Source organism: Microplitis demolitor, chromosome 7 (assembly GCF_026212275.2).
Source record: "Microplitis demolitor isolate Queensland-Clemson2020A chromosome 7, iyMicDemo2.1a, whole genome shotgun sequence".
Taxonomy (NCBI): Eukaryota; Metazoa; Arthropoda; class Insecta; order Hymenoptera; family Braconidae; genus Microplitis; species Microplitis demolitor.
Genome location: NC_068551.1, coordinates 19,438,558 through 19,450,701, shown reverse-complemented (window position 1 = coordinate 19,450,701; position 12,144 = coordinate 19,438,558). Strand labels below are relative to the sequence as shown.

At 29.6% G+C, this 12,144-nt stretch overlaps 2 protein-coding genes across 2 annotated transcripts; one reads left to right on the top strand and one right to left on the bottom strand.

Moving 5' to 3' along the window:
* Window positions 1-1,966: 1,966 nt before the first annotated feature.
* Window positions 1,967-4,379, bottom strand: LOC103574955 (methyltransferase-like protein 25B). Its single transcript, XM_008554529.2, has 6 exons — window positions 4,223-4,379; window positions 3,803-3,912; window positions 3,498-3,744; window positions 2,950-3,425; window positions 2,331-2,594; window positions 1,967-2,265 (listed from the first exon to the last, which is right to left on the bottom strand). The coding sequence occupies exons 1-6, from the start codon at window positions 4,361-4,363 to the stop codon at window positions 1,995-1,997; spliced, it is 1,509 nt and encodes a 502-aa protein (XP_008552751.2). The 5' UTR covers window positions 4,364-4,379; the 3' UTR covers window positions 1,967-1,994.
* Window positions 4,380-7,550: 3,171 nt separating this feature from the next.
* Window positions 7,551-11,781, top strand: LOC103574964 (putative uncharacterized protein DDB_G0271606). The gene is made up of 3 exons (XM_008554542.3): window positions 7,551-7,749; window positions 8,216-11,100; window positions 11,192-11,781. The coding sequence occupies exons 1-3, from the start codon at window positions 7,735-7,737 to the stop codon at window positions 11,352-11,354; spliced, it is 3,063 nt and encodes a 1,020-aa protein (XP_008552764.1). The 5' UTR covers window positions 7,551-7,734; the 3' UTR covers window positions 11,355-11,781.
* The last annotated feature ends 363 nt before the right edge of the window (window positions 11,782-12,144 follow it).

Here is a 12,144-nt window from a genome sequence, read left to right as displayed (position 1 = left end):
GTACAGTATTTAAATTGATCATGAATATTTATTACAGAATCTTCGCATAATTTTTTCATCATGCTATCATGTCGTTGTTATTACCCGGGAAAAAATAATCAGAGCTGATCAGGCCTGATCATACATGAACATTTTTTCCGAATAGCTAATACCACCATGACATAGATATGTAGTTCATTTTTTTTTCCTTGTCGAAAGCTTATTAATAAAATAATTTAGTTTCTTATATTATTATATTAGTAACCATGAAAGGGAGAGTATATATATATATATATATATATATATATATATATATATATATATATATATATATCCCCCCTGAATTAGCTACTAATATAAGAATAATATAAAATAAATTCTGTTGTTAATTAATTTACAATAAGAAAAATATACGGTGATTCTGATCATAATTGAAAACTTTCATTTTGCCAGTCATTATTCGAGTAGTTTTATTCCTCATACCATCATGTGTTTAATATTGTCTAAGATCATCATGAAATAGATATAGTTATTTTTTATTTCTTTGTCCGAAGCTCATTGATTAAATAATTCGATTTCTTATATTATTATATTAGTAACCAAATAAAGGAGAGTATATATATATATATATATATATATATATATATATATATATATATACTCCCTTATATTGTATATTTATAAAAGGCACAGAAAGTACACAAGTGTAAACGTATTTAAAAATTTTATTGGAAAGCAATAAATTTTATAGAGTATTAAATTGTATGTGAATATGTGTTAAACAAGTTACAATTAATAAATTGAAATTATCATGAATAAATCATCTTGAATAATGATAATTTAAAATAATATTCAATCTATCTGTTTTCAAAATTACATTGTGTATTAAAACTATTAGCTGCAAGTTTTATTATCATCAAACATGATGTTAAATATCTAATTATGTATCATCTTTCAGTTATCGTCGCTCGTCTGTGATATCAATGACGAAAATGTCCTCTATGACAGCCCGATATATATGATTGAATGATTTCGTGATTCTTATGAATAATTTTTTCTCATTATTTTGCATTTTGTCACATCAATTTTGATACCTGTGTCTGAATCATCAGTCCGATTGAATAATATATCTTACTTTTAGCAACGTCTCTATAACGAATAATTTATGAATAAATTATATCACTACTACAGTAAAATACCGCGTATCCGGATGTTATCTATCTATTTTAAATAAATTACATTTTGTCTCATTAACAATGTTAACAAAAATGATTAGAATATATCTGGCTATTAAGTAATAATGACTACCAATTATTCGGATAAGCGATGTTTTACTCTATGATTTTATTTTTATTCACAATCAACAAACAGTCAACTGTGAGATGACTATCTCTGCCCGGGTAGAATGTTTTTTACTAATAACTTTTGCCCGAAAGAACTGGGTTCGATCCCACCAGAACACGAGAGATAAGAAGAGAATATCAATTGTAAATTTCTGTCAATTAAAGTTAAAACAAACAAAAAAAAAAAATTAAATTAATTACACTTATTAAAATATTTACATTTTATGAGTATGAATCTAGCAGACATCAATGAATCTTTATCATGTAAAAAATACTTGATAAAACCTTAATAAATTATAAAATACACATTTATATACATGAAAGATTAATATTTGTATTATTGTTAAATTTCAATTTTTTTATTATTTAATTGTCTATTTAATTTACAAAATATTTTTAGTATCTGTTAAACTCTCACTATTTATATTTTATTCAAATCGCGGTACTTTCCTTCATGCGCACAAACGATGCGCAGAACACGCTTAGTCACTCGGAGGATAAAAAGTACGAAATATTTCTGTGTCCTTTCGTCGGAACAGCTTCTTGTGGATAAAGTAGATAACTAAATAATCAGATATAAAAATATATAGATCCGACAAACGGAATTAATTATACAGAGATGTTAAAAATAACAAAAAAAATAATTAAGTTGAATAAAATAATAAAAAAAGTTTATTTTATAGAAATTAATACAAAATTTCGTGGAGAACGTCTTGGATCAAATTCAGCTTTAATTAATGGTTTTAAATTATGATCGGATAGGAATAAAAATCTATCTAACAAAACAGCCGTTTCAACTAACGGTGCCAGCATCATCCGTAGAGCCTCGAAAGCAACAACATCCTGCCATCTATCCAAAAATTTTTCCACTTCCATACATTGATAATCGCTCTTAAATAATTTTTTATTATCATCAAATTTAGCTGTCGCTAATTCACAGTATCTGTAAATAAAATATTACACAAAATAAATATTATTTTTAATTTAACAAATGATTATTTAACTTACCTATCAAATGTCATTTGTTCGTTAACTTTAACGCTGGTTACACGACCGTGACGCATTATTAAACCACCTTTTTTTATCAGTAACATCTCCAACACACTGCGATAAGCATGTACTTTCAAATTGTGATAATCACCACTTCTCATTTTATCACAATAATTTTCTACTGCATGACATGCGACTTCTAATGCTGCATAACTTAAATAATTGTTGCTCATACTATTTAAATATTTACTCAATGGATAACCCAATGAATTTTTTTCTTTACTATTGAAAATAAAACTTTTTTTATCATTATCTATTAATTTATATAATTACAATAAATATATTTACTTATGAATAATAACTAATTTTATAATATACGAGTATTCAAAAAAATTAAACCAAATATTCTTCTAATGAAGTCAAAAAATAAAATAAAATTTTTACTTTTTAAGATTTTATTGCTGACGGAAAATTTCAAAAATTCATTTCATCAAAATTTTGTAATTAGAAAATTTTACTACTTCGGAGGTCGACAAGAAAAAATTTTCAAATATTAAATTTCCCAGGGCAACAAAATCATTTCATTAATTGACTTAATTATTTAATTTATAAAATATCAATTAAATTTTTCACTTACTCAGTCGTTAATTTCATGTAACAGCATCCAACAATACTGATAAATTTAATGTTTGGTCGTTTAACGTAAAGTTTGAGCAAAGTAACTGCTAAGTCACCACAAGGGTGCAGTCCAATAAAACCAAATCCGAAATTCTCAATAGAAGAAATTTCAAAAGTACTTTCAAATATTTTATTGATACTTTTAATCAATTCATCATTATTGCTTGAGCTGTCGCTAAAAATATTATTTTCTTCGAAAATTTTAGCGCACAAGTGATACGACGGTTTGCAATCGAAATTAGGTATATGTTTTTTAATCGTCATCAAATATTCTTCGTCATATTTTTTAGCTAAATCGGATAATTCTTTCGTTTGTTCGATACAAACTACAGATAAATTGTATTTGTAGGATAACTGACGTGCCAAATGACCCATCCCCGCTCCAGTGTCGACAATACACTTGCATTTCGATAAATATGTACACTTTGCGCAAATCTTAATTATTTAAAAAAATTATTATTAATACAAATATCAATATATATATAAATAATTATAGATGTTAATTACCTCAGAAAAATTTTCAATTTCGTAACGTTTTTTTACTTTAATATGTTTTTTAAATAAATTATTATGGTTACAAAATAAATTATTTTCAGGTGATTTCAATAAATTGTCGGTGGAATTTACGAATATTGAATAATTCCATTGATTTCCATTACAAACAAATGGAGTTTTATTGCCAGGATCGCGATCTATTGTTGATATTTTTATTGACTGTCGGAGTGCCAACAATGACAGTGGCCATACTTGTTTCCTAAAGTAAATTATTTATAAATATATGATATAATAAATGATTAATTATCATAATTTACCCTACGCATCCATTGAGTATCCACGATCCAAATTCTTCAATAGAAATATTTTTAAATAAATTTTTCCATGAGTTGGGTAATTTCGACCATAGATCATCTTGATAAAAATCCTATTTTAAAATTTAATTATAAATTAATTCTTTAGCTCTAACCAGTCAATTATTAATAATTATATTACATAAAAACAAGATGTTTGATAAAGTGCTTAACGTCTGATTAAAATAAAAAAAATAATCAACTTTCATTTCCTGTACTAATAATAACCCGCAATTTTAAAAATTCCCGCGGCGCTTTTTATAGTTCGCGCTTACACCGCCCACGCGTACTGTCGCCAGCGTGGACGCGAGAAAAAAAACAAACGGACGTTTTTTTATAATAAGTATTATTTATACAATAATATATATATAAAAATATACTGACAATAATATATGAGTCCAGTATCCATCCGTAAGTTTTGAATATCTTGAATATATTATCCAGTATTACTCGTACAGATTGACAAACCTCACACGTGCACATCGACATGATTGTTACTTTACCCAACTTGGCCGTAAACGCCATTCCCGTTCATACCAAATCCCGCTAAACATTTAAATTTCTTTTCCTGTTTTCTCATATCAATTAATTTTAATTTTTCTTATTCAATAACGCGGCTGACTCATCGTTTATTTTTTTACTCTTGGATCTAATTAAATTTTAATTACGCATATTTGCGAGCATTTATATGTAATGTTAACACTGAATTTGAATTATTAATTGATAGTATTCAAATATTAAATGTAGTTCAACCTGTGACTTGTTTTTTTAATCGCATTATCACCAGTGAAAGTATATAAAGTAAATCGTTGTGAATGTCTTTCATACGGATGAGCATTTTTTTTTTTTTTTTTGTTTAACTTAAAGCTGTTTTCTCTTACTTACAATATCGACGTATCAAAAAATAATTATTATAAACCTGAATATCAAAAAAAAAAATAATTTGAATCAGGAATATGTTTTTAAAATTGGAGCGCAATTATATCGATTTGCTAACATGAATAATTTTTAAAAAATATTTTTATTCATAGAAAATGTAGTGGATGCGTAGGTAATCTAATGGGAATTTATAATTATTTAATTTAGTATCATAAAAAGTTATATGTAATGAAACTCGTCTATTTTATTGATTAATGATGAAACGCAGTACAGTTTCTGCGTTCTACTTTGCAACACTTTCACTCTTCACCAGTTACGTTATCCTCGTTTACGTATATAAACATATAAAGATATATCCACAAACCCATACAAGATCAAATAATTAACCCGAAATTAAATAATTTTAAGAATTGTTTCATTAACCCACATCACCACCACCTTAAGCTCTTAAAAATTTTCCTATTTATTAATGGCCTAAATAATTAATCCACATTTCAAAAATCCAATTAAATTCAATTTAATTCATCATTCATCTTTGTAGTAAATAGTATTTATTTTTTTAATTCTACAGAAATAATCCATTAAAAAATATTTAATAATTTCTTTAAATTATCAATGAAAATTAATATTTTTAAATTTAAATCCCATACGATATTTAATTTAATTTTTAAAAATTTGTAATTAATATAAATATATTGATCACTAATTATGTTTATCAATTATCATAAGTAATTTAAATACATGTCCTTTCATCATAATAATTGTTATTTCAGTATATAATATAAATTTCTCTATTAAGAATTTAATATTAATAATTTATATCATAATTTATTTTTTATAGAGATATATGTATATATATATAAATGTCTAATTACAATAAAATTGTTTCATTATCACATTTCAGATGGGAAATGAATATTTGGATCTCTTACGGCAACATAAGTGAAAGTTTATATAAACCAAGTAGGCCGCGCGTCTTCAATCCCTACCGTGTTTGAACGTTCGCCAAATGCTCATCCACACTCTACTCTGTACATACAACACTTGGTTACATTACGGTATAAGAAGAAGCCAAGCAGCGGCCTTCGCAGCCTTCATAATCTTTATAAGTAAAAGCGAATAGCGTTCAAGAGCTATCCCACACATCACACATATAGAGTTTAATGTTACCGAGGTTACTCGTCAATTCAAATACCATATGGGAAAATACCGAAATTTTTTATTATAACATACATTGTTGTTATTATTAATACTCATTAATTTCCATTATAAGCAGCATCGCTGTGTAATAAACTCTGTATGTTTGTCGGTCATATTTAAAAAATTCAAATTTCACCTTTCAATAGGACCGCCCGTTCGATCCTCGGTATTTATCTTAATCTTATTTAACTGGAAAATTTCTTTATCTTTACAGTAAACAGCTGAATCACTAGATTACTGTGTTTAGATAACTAAAAAGTAAATTACAGTACTCAAACTTACTACTTTAATTTAATTGATAGTTTTTTTCTCTGGAGGCCTTTATAACTGTAATTTTTTTTTCGTTTAATCGTACAATTAACCGGGTGAGAGGTGAATTAAATTACAGCCCGTATAATATGAAAATTTTCAACCTGTTAGTCCACTTTACCTTTCAACTAATGCACTTAATTATGCATAATTAAAAATTTCAATTATTGGTTTTTTAAATTTTTAATTAAATCATTATCTTTTAATGTTTGCTACAAATACTTTCAAATTTTATTAAAATTTTCCACTTTTTTTTTTACTTAACATTTATCTCTTACAAACTTTCCATGTTTTTGCGAGCTTTTATTTATCCATTTTTCAGCAAATTTATTTTCTTAGCTGAATTTATTCAAAATTTCTATCTAAATAATTTAAATAAAACTAAATTATTCAAGAAAGTATTTTTAGCAAAATAAAATAAAACTCGTATAAATAAATCAATTTTGTTGTTCATTAATTAAATTTTAAAAATTTATTTATATATTTTTGGATTAAGAAAATTTTCTTTTTTTTTTTTTTATGAATTATTTTTAGTGTAATATATTATATTTAATACATATTAATTTAAAAAAATAAAAGTCTGAATTTTGGTATGGTAGGATACGAATCACACCCTCGGGCAATCGGTATTTCTTATAAACGACTCTTCCTGGACTGGAAAGTATGTACTCTCTCCTGAGGTCACCCGCCTGCAGCTTATATATATATATATATATATATACATATATTTTTATATCCTCATCCTCATCGTTATTTCAATGATACTTGACCACACGTTTTTCCCAAACAATATATACACTTATTGTCAAATAGAAAGTGAATTTTAAATTAAAAAATTATTTATTATCTTTTTTTTTTTTTTTATTAATAAACCCGTCGAGATTAAACGCTATTTGTTTACCACATACCGTTATAAAGTTAAAACAAAATGAAAATGAATAAAAAACAGATAAATCGAAAGTGACATCGAAGATGAATATAAGAAATACTTTTTCTTAAGTAAACACAAATCATCATATATAAAAAGGTTTCTAAATAATTTATTATGATTTAATTCTATGAAAATTACAACATTTAATGTGTAATGTTATGTGTAAGATATATAAGGTGTAACATGAAGGTATTTCTTAATATGTTCATAAAGAATGTGCATTTTTATAAGTTTAATTAAATTAAGTTTAAAAATAAATAATGAAAAAATAGTGAGGAAGGAAGAAAAAAACAGTGATAACATCATTCACTAACCAGAGAAAGGTATCGCGAGACGTCTGCAATATTAGAGAGGAAGCTTCGGAATACGATAGTAGTGGGAATTACACCAGGAGAAGTGGACTCTGCAGACCGATCACTTCTCAGTTCCTTTACGCCGCTGGTCCCGCTCGACATCCTCCGAAAAACGCGTACCGGCACTCTAATATGTTATTTGAATTTAAATAATTTTATTAGTTAACTAAGATTTTTTTTTGTTTTATTTATTTGCACCTGAACAAGTGATTACTTTTTACACCATGCGAGTCTCAGTGGTAATTATTTTTATATTTTTTTCGAAATTTATTCAAATTGAAAACCAAAAAAAAAATATATAATTTTACAACCGACTAACTAATGAATTAATATATGAAAATTGAAAATAAGTAAATAATTGAAGTAAAAATAGACAATAAATGTTACCTTAAAATAATGTTAATGAGATGATATATATTAGAAACGCATAAAAGAAACTTTTTTAATAAATTCTTAACACGAATAAACGTAAGACCAATGACATCGTCCAGAACTCGGTTTCTCCATATTCGGTACACTTGCATTAGATCGAAAAACCATTTTTATCATACGAACAACATTCTATAAAATATATATAAGTATACAGATTTAATAGAGTACCAAGTAATGAGTTTCTCATCAAGGATATCTTCTTTTTATGATTTACTTTCAAAATATTAGGTCATACGATTTTCGAATTAAATTTTATAAACTTTTCTGTCACAGATAGTAGTTATGGCCACGGCGGTCTTTTTAGTAACGGCGGTTGAAGAAAAAAATCGTGGAAAACGTCAACAAGTTTATTACACACGAAGGGGAGGAAGACCGCCACCCTACGCAGTACAAATGGAACCAATTGTTCAGTATTCTCAACGCGATCCACTTTATAATCCATTGGCAAACTCCAAAAGTGATGATGATTTCTATCACGATGAATCACTGTCGCACAGCCCTTATGGCTCTGAACCGGAGCCAATTATCGAGATAATTATCAAAGAATCAAATGAATCATTACCGACCCCAGTACCACCGCCGGCGTTATCGTCATCGAAGCCCACTAAGGAACCGATTCAAGTGTTTTATGTTAAGTATGAAAAAAAAGATCAGGGTAATGGTAAATCAAAAGTCGTTTATGAAAAACCAATACCGGCATTGACGCCGCATGAAGAACATGAAGAAATAAATTCTGATAACCAACTGAGTGATAAAAATGAACCGGCTGAGTATGTAACCCAGTCGCCGTTATTAAATGAACCTTCGACGACATTGAGAGCAATAATAAGGCCTGATAGTGAAGTATACCATTCGGATGGTAGTGGTATTAAAATAACATTTGGATCGGATAAATTACCGCCAAATAATCATAATAAACGAAGTGATCGAGATAATCCGAATGGACATCCGCCGTTGTACTTGAGTTCGTTTTCACCATCGCCGTCTATTTCTTCACCGCATAATAAAAGACAACATGGTCCATTTCCGGCGATACAACCCAATCATCGGTTACCACCGGCGCCTTTGCCACCACTACTTCCTCCACAATCACCGATAACGTTTCCGCAACAAAGAATTAATTCATTTCAATCTCAACAACAACAACAACAACTCCCACCTAATTTTTCACCACCGCCACAATTCCAATCACCGTCTCCGCTAATTAATGTGCAACGACCACCACAGCAGCAGCAACAAAGACTGCCTATTACTATTCAAGGACTGCCGGAAGTTCACCAACGATTTACATTTCAATCGTTTGGTTCACCAGCACATGGTATTAGAATAAATCATCCGCAACAGCCAGGCTTTCCACCGGCTGTTTCGGTTTCACATCAGAGTTTGCATGTGCAAAATCAACCGTCCCATTCACGTTCACCAAGTAATTTTAATGGTGAACAACAGCAACAGCAGCAATTGCATCAACGTTATCAACAACAGCATCAGCAACAGCAATTAATTGTAAAACAAGAGCATGAGAAACAAAAATATCAAGAACTTAAACAACGTGAACAATATCGTCAACAGGAGCTTCAACATCAGCAAGAACAACAGTATCAAGAACGTCAAAGATTACAAAGTGAGCAGCAAAGATTTAAACAACAGGAAAATAAAATTAGAGAACAGTATAGCCAACAACAATTGCAACAGTCTAATTACAATCGAATTCAACAGCAGCAACAGCAGCAGCAACAGCAATTACAGCAACAACAGCAACAGCGACAACAATTACAACAACACCAGCAACAAATACAACAACAACAACAACAACAGCAAGAACAAAAACCAGCTGAAATTTTGAAAGCAGTACCGAAATTAGAACAACATTACGCAATTAGAGAAAATCCTCTTCATCCGGGACCATTTCCACCTAATCCACAATTACATTCAGTGCAGTACTCTCAGACAACACAAAATAGCTTCCCGTCACACCAACAACAAGCTACTGGAATAACAATACAAAAACAAACTTTATTAACTAATCCAAGTGGTTATGTGCCGAAGACCAACAGCCAAACCCCAGCTCCAAAGTTCCCAAACTATCAAAAAGACGGATACTTTGGGCAAACACTGCCGAATATTCAGTCACAGCAATCTTCGTTTCAGTATCAATCTATTTGGAATCGGTCCGTAGTCAAGGATCCAAAGCAAAAAATATTCGCAACCCCAGTGCCAAAAACTGAAAATTCAGCTGGGTCATCGATACCCAGATTTATAGCTGCGCCGACAACGACTTCTGCGCCTCCGACCACAACTACTGAGCCCACGACAACAGCCCCAACAACAAGTCCACCGAAAAACGAAGCTAAAATAAAACAAAACATTGCAAATCTGCCGGATGAAGTACCAGACGATATTAGAGATCAGTTGTTAAGTTCTGGAATCTTGGGAAATGCGGATATTCAAGTTCTTGATTACGACAAGGTCGGAGATATCCCGATCGAGAATTTGCCGCCCGAGGCACTCGCCAATTTCTACGGTGCCGGAGGTGGTGCTGTTGCTGCCAGCGCACCGATTCCGTCTATTGCCAAGAGACCGAAGATTATTGACGATACCAATGGCAATAATAAAAATATAAATAGCAACAATAATAACAAAAACAGCGTGGGGATAAAACCTAACAAGGTAATGACAACCACCACAAAAGTTGAGCAAGCTACACTTAAGCCTGGAGGTGTAGAAATGAAAGTAGTACACTTCGACCCCAATACGGCACAAGGCCAAGCAATTGCTGATCAGCACATACGTGATGATGCTACTCATCTTAAACCGGTAAACGTCGTCAATTCTGGTGATGATAATACGCAATATAATCGATACTTGCCACTAAAAGTAAGCGGTGCATCTTTTCCGATTCCCGATGTACCAGAACTTAAAGACCGTAAAATTTCAAGTGTTGTCGTTCTCGCGCCAGTTGATTATAACTTTCGTGACGACGAGCAACAGTCCTCGAGATATGGGAAAAAAGTTGGTGAACCAATGCCAGCAAAGTTTTTAGCTGGTGATACATTGAAGCAGTTAATCAGAAAACCCAGCGCTGAGAATTACAAAAAATGGTTGGAACAAGAAAGTCAAACGGAGCCTCAGAAACAGTCTGTCGTCTTATTGGTAACGACGTAAGATTTATTTTAAATAGTTTACTTTACTGCAGTTTATTTTTATTTATTTATTTATTATTATTGTTATTATTATATTGTTTTTTTGTAGGCCGAGAAATCCAAACAAAGGAGAAAAAGAAATATTTATGTATGATGTTAGTTCGCAAGGAGTAAGTAAATTATCCGGCGACTTGTCTTCAGCTTTTGTTGATGCTGCTGAAAGCAATTCTGAAAGTTCTGATTCCATTGACGATTCATCTTTTACATCTTGATTTAAATTCACTTTATTTAAAATTATGTGTAAGAGATTTAACAAAAATAATACGCGAATTTATTTATCTATGACAGTTGATATTTGAATGGCCATTGAATTGTAATTTAATTGTAAGTATTAATTACCGGAATTCATTTAGTTTGCCATTCGAGTATAATACATACGACGTAACACGAGAGAGCTTGTCAATACGGACATTTAATTATCAATAATATTTTTTAAAATTTGAGTATTGAATGGAAAGGCGAATGATTAACACGACGCCACATCCCAGTCTCTATTCCTCTCTTTACTTATGTAGATATTTTTTCATTTCTATTAATAATTATTATTATTACCTATATTAATTATTAAATATGTATATATGCTTTTTATAATTTTTATACAATACTTTTTACAAAATAAATGCTATTTTTTCATATATATTTTTTTGACTCCTTAATTTTAATTAATAGTTTAAGGCTTAATCTCAGAACCATTTTTTCAGCTAACACTGGGATTCGAACCCACGTCTGGCCAGTGAAATTTTAATTAAAAAAAAAAAAAAAAAGAAAACATTACAAGAGTAATAATTTTATTTTTTCCTTAAAAATTTTGTTTTCCTTCCCCTCCTTATTCTATCTCTAGTAAATGAGAATTTTAAAACAATTTTTCTTGGAGACGATTTAAAATTTTTAAAATTACGAAATTTTTAGTTCATTGCTGAGATTTTAAAATACACTGACTCTATTTTAGGTGACAAGTCTTTGTCCGTCAATTAAATTGAATTGAAAATTGATTGACTTTAT

What these genes read in the sequence shown, in the direction of transcription:
- LOC103574955 (XM_008554529.2), bottom strand. Translation starts at nt 4,363, where the DNA reads ATGGCGTTTACGGCCAAGTTGGGTAAAGTAACAATCATGTCGATGTGC. An exon ending in TACTGGACTCATATATTATT is followed by an intron (nt 3,913 to 4,222) that starts GTCAGTATATTT and finishes ATTTTAAAATAG; the next exon opens with GATTTTTATCAAGATGATCT. An exon ending in GAACAAATGACATTTGATAG is followed by an intron (nt 2,266 to 2,330) that starts GTAAGTTAAATA and finishes TTTTATTTACAG; the next exon opens with ATACTGTGAATTAGCGACAG.
- LOC103574964 (XM_008554542.3), top strand. An exon ending in GTCGTCTTATTGGTAACGAC is followed by an intron (nt 11,101 to 11,191) that starts GTAAGATTTATT and finishes GTTTTTTTGTAG; the next exon opens with GCCGAGAAATCCAAACAAAG.